The sequence below is a fragment of the Amblyomma maculatum genome, chromosome 7, assembly GCF_055883805.1.
Source record: "Amblyomma maculatum isolate TAMU_Amacu chromosome 7, ASM5588380v1, whole genome shotgun sequence".
NCBI classification, from domain to species: domain Eukaryota; kingdom Metazoa; phylum Arthropoda; class Arachnida; order Ixodida; family Ixodidae; genus Amblyomma; species Amblyomma maculatum.
In genome coordinates, this window is record NC_139350.1 from 125961221 (window position 1) to 125964300 (window position 3080).

At 42.7% G+C, this 3080-nt stretch overlaps 1 protein-coding gene across 1 annotated transcript in view; it reads left to right on the plus strand.

Annotated features, from left to right (window-relative positions):
• LOC146184676 (uncharacterized) overlaps positions 1–2749 on the plus strand; it is a 29761-nt gene extending 27012 nt beyond the window's left edge. Inside the window, exon 3 of the mRNA XM_084608827.1 lies at positions 2531–2749. Coding sequence (XP_084464953.1) covers positions 2531–2747 — 217 coding nt within the window. The 3' untranslated portion in view covers positions 2748–2749. The remainder of the gene's footprint in view (positions 1–2530) is intronic.
• The last annotated feature ends 331 nt before the right edge of the window (positions 2750–3080 follow it).

Here is a 3080-nt window from a genome sequence, read left to right on the forward strand (position 1 = left end):
ATGCTTGGCGCTCACATCTTTTAGCGAAAACCTCAAAGTATTTCACCATTCTACTGTCCCACATATTTATTTATTTTTTTCTTCTTATTCTTTCTTTGAGGTTCATCTCTCGTCACGAGTTGCTCGAACTTTATTCGCCGCTGTCAGGTTCTTCTAACCAGCAATGTCCACCTGGTTCTTTCATCACGCTGGGCGCTCCCATCTTTTAGTGAGAACAAGAAAAATAATTTTCTCACCATCTGCAGCAAACACGTTCCCCCACCTATTTTCTTCTTCTTCCTTTTTTTTTTCAAGGTTGTTCAGCGGTTCCCTGTATTGTGTATTGTATACAGATGACTCCCGGCGGCCGGTGCCTTGGGTTGATGACCCTTTGGGCCTAGCCTGCTCTCCGCACCTGTGTGTGTATGTATGTGTTGTGCGTGTCCAGCTGATTCACCTGTATGTGCCCATATTCTGTTTGTATCACCTCTTGCCAACGCTATAAGAAGACGAACAAGAATCATGTACCCTCAGTCTTGAGAAAGGCAGGGCCCCTGCCGAAAAGTCGACTACAAATAAACTTGGAAACAGTATGAAGCAATTTTTCACTTGTATGTAACCTCTAGCAACCAAGTACGTCTATTTACTTATGCTATATATATATATATATATATATATATATATATATATATATCGTCGACGTTTCGGCAGGAGCTCTGTCTTTCTCAGTTTAGTACTTTTCGATACTTTTACAGTTCATTTTGAGCGCTAGGTAGAAGATAATTCATCATATTATTGAACCACTTTAATGTCACCAGAATGTAAAAATTACAACTGATACATTAAACAATTTTCAACAACACCGCTCAGTATCATTTGGCGTAACCCGCTTCTCATCCCCGGAAGCAATCAGACACTGGCAGTGGGTCTAAAAAACCGTTAGGTACTGATCAGCAGATATGACGTTGTGCTGTTCAGTGCAACGCAGTCGGTTCGATCGTGCTCGCTGCTCGGTGAGGTGAAAATGCAGAAATCACCGTCTTCCCCGTAATCAGTAGTAGATGTAACCATAAAATGGGCGTTTGACCACCGTAGTGTATCGGTTGTAGATGCCACAATAGCCGCAATCTCTAAATCGGTCTAGGGTGGGCAAGGCAAATGTGCGGCACACCAGACTGCACGCTGGTATAAACGAATTTATTTGTGGACCTCATTCCAGCGCACGTGCACAAAACATTGCCGTCACCGTCAAGCGGTAATATAAAGTGAGCAAATTAAAGCTCGTTGATTGCCATGCCGATGGATGGCGCAACGGTAGCTGCGTGTATCATTTTAGCCAGCACACGTATCCCGCAACGACGGCAACATAAAATATAGAGTTTGTTTCATAGAAACAAGAAAGTGAATACAGTAAAATTTCTACAAAAAGGGCCCCGCAGTACAAGACTGTCGAGGAGGGGGGAGACCTGCTAGAATGAGAAAGTATAAAATTAAAGAAGATAAATATACAGGACCATCCCATGAACTTGAGTGCATAGAATAGACAAAATAGCCCATTTAAAAATGAACTATAATTGTTTAAGCATATTAACTACGTAACATATCTAGTAAATATACTTTCATGCGGTAATGCAATGAGTGAAGAGTATTCGATGCGTGTGAAGGTAAAGGATTCCAGTAGGACGTGCCAGCAAACAAGGTAGTAAATTTTTTATACTTAGTGCTGACGTTTGGCAAAAGGAGATGTTTGCGCTCCGTGACGCCAAAAATGTGCGTTCACCGCTCAAAACGCAAGTCAGAGCGTAGACACTTCGTGTCGCACGCTGGCTTTGCCCACATTGTGTATAGGAAGACATTTTTTGACGCATGCGGAGATCTAGCGGCTAGGCAACATGTATGCACCACGGGATGGCCCACGAAAGGACGTTTAGGCTCGCCTTTCGTGTTCTCCTTTCGGCTGCCTTCGTTTAATTATTTCGGTATGCAAAGTACTCCTGCGCCAAGGTCACCACCGGTTCGTCGAAAAAAGAAGCTAGCAGCATTTCCATCTTAAAACAGCCACATACTGAGATTAAAGTTCCCTCAAAACTCCTGCGACAAAAATATTCCGAAGCCCTTCGTTGCTGTTTGCGCCATAGATGTTTGCGTGGTTTGTTGCATTAAAATCTACTGTTTATGTGCCCAAAATTGGTTTTCAGGGACAATGCAAAACGAGGAAATAGAGCAGTGAACGTGATAGACACACTATATTTTTAGCGCGACTTTAGTTTTCAGATCGGCCTGCTTTGTTTATACACAAGCCTATAACAACATAGAAAAGCAGTGCATTGATGCACGGTTAGTTGTAAGTTGTGCTTTTGCGAGAAAAAAAAATCAGAATTTCGTTCACTTGTGTGGCTTATTCGCATATTGTTACGACTGTTTGTTTGTTCAACAACGTTCTAAACAGCGAGAAATCGCCCCACGTAAAGGGTGGTTCCGCGGCTATAATGAAATTCAATATACTTCTCGGCTTTCAGCGTGTAAACGCAAGTTCTACTGTATGTTTCAGGACTATGGATCGCAAACTGCAGCTGGAAAAATTCAGCATCGTAAAGCTCAAAAACCTCCGAGTGCGGGTAATCACCGGTGGATTTGGCGGGACGTTTTTAAGCGGCTTCCTAAAGGGCGTGACAGCTGCCTTTAAGCGCGTCATCAGATCAACAGCAGAAAGAGAGGTGCGCAAGGCTCTACACAATGAAATAAAAAAAATAAACGAAGTTTTGTGACAACCGTCTTCAAGTTCGCGTGTCATCAATAACTAGACTTGTCAACGTCACTTGAATCCAGAGGTCACGGCGGCTGTGAGGACACAGAGGCGTTTTCCTTCACGTAATCTGGATGACCACTCTTAAGCAAAATGACACTTGGCGCTCGCTTGTCACTGTCGATGTATCTATATTTTTCAACCGAAACATGTCATTGAAGTTAATCGTTTTGTTTAGTAAAACAGCAGTGACTTCGGAAATGCTTCAAAGAAAACTAGGGTAAGAGACAGGAACGCTGCCAAGCATTTTCATTCCATCTTAGGGGTATAGCATCAAGTTATTGACAACACTATT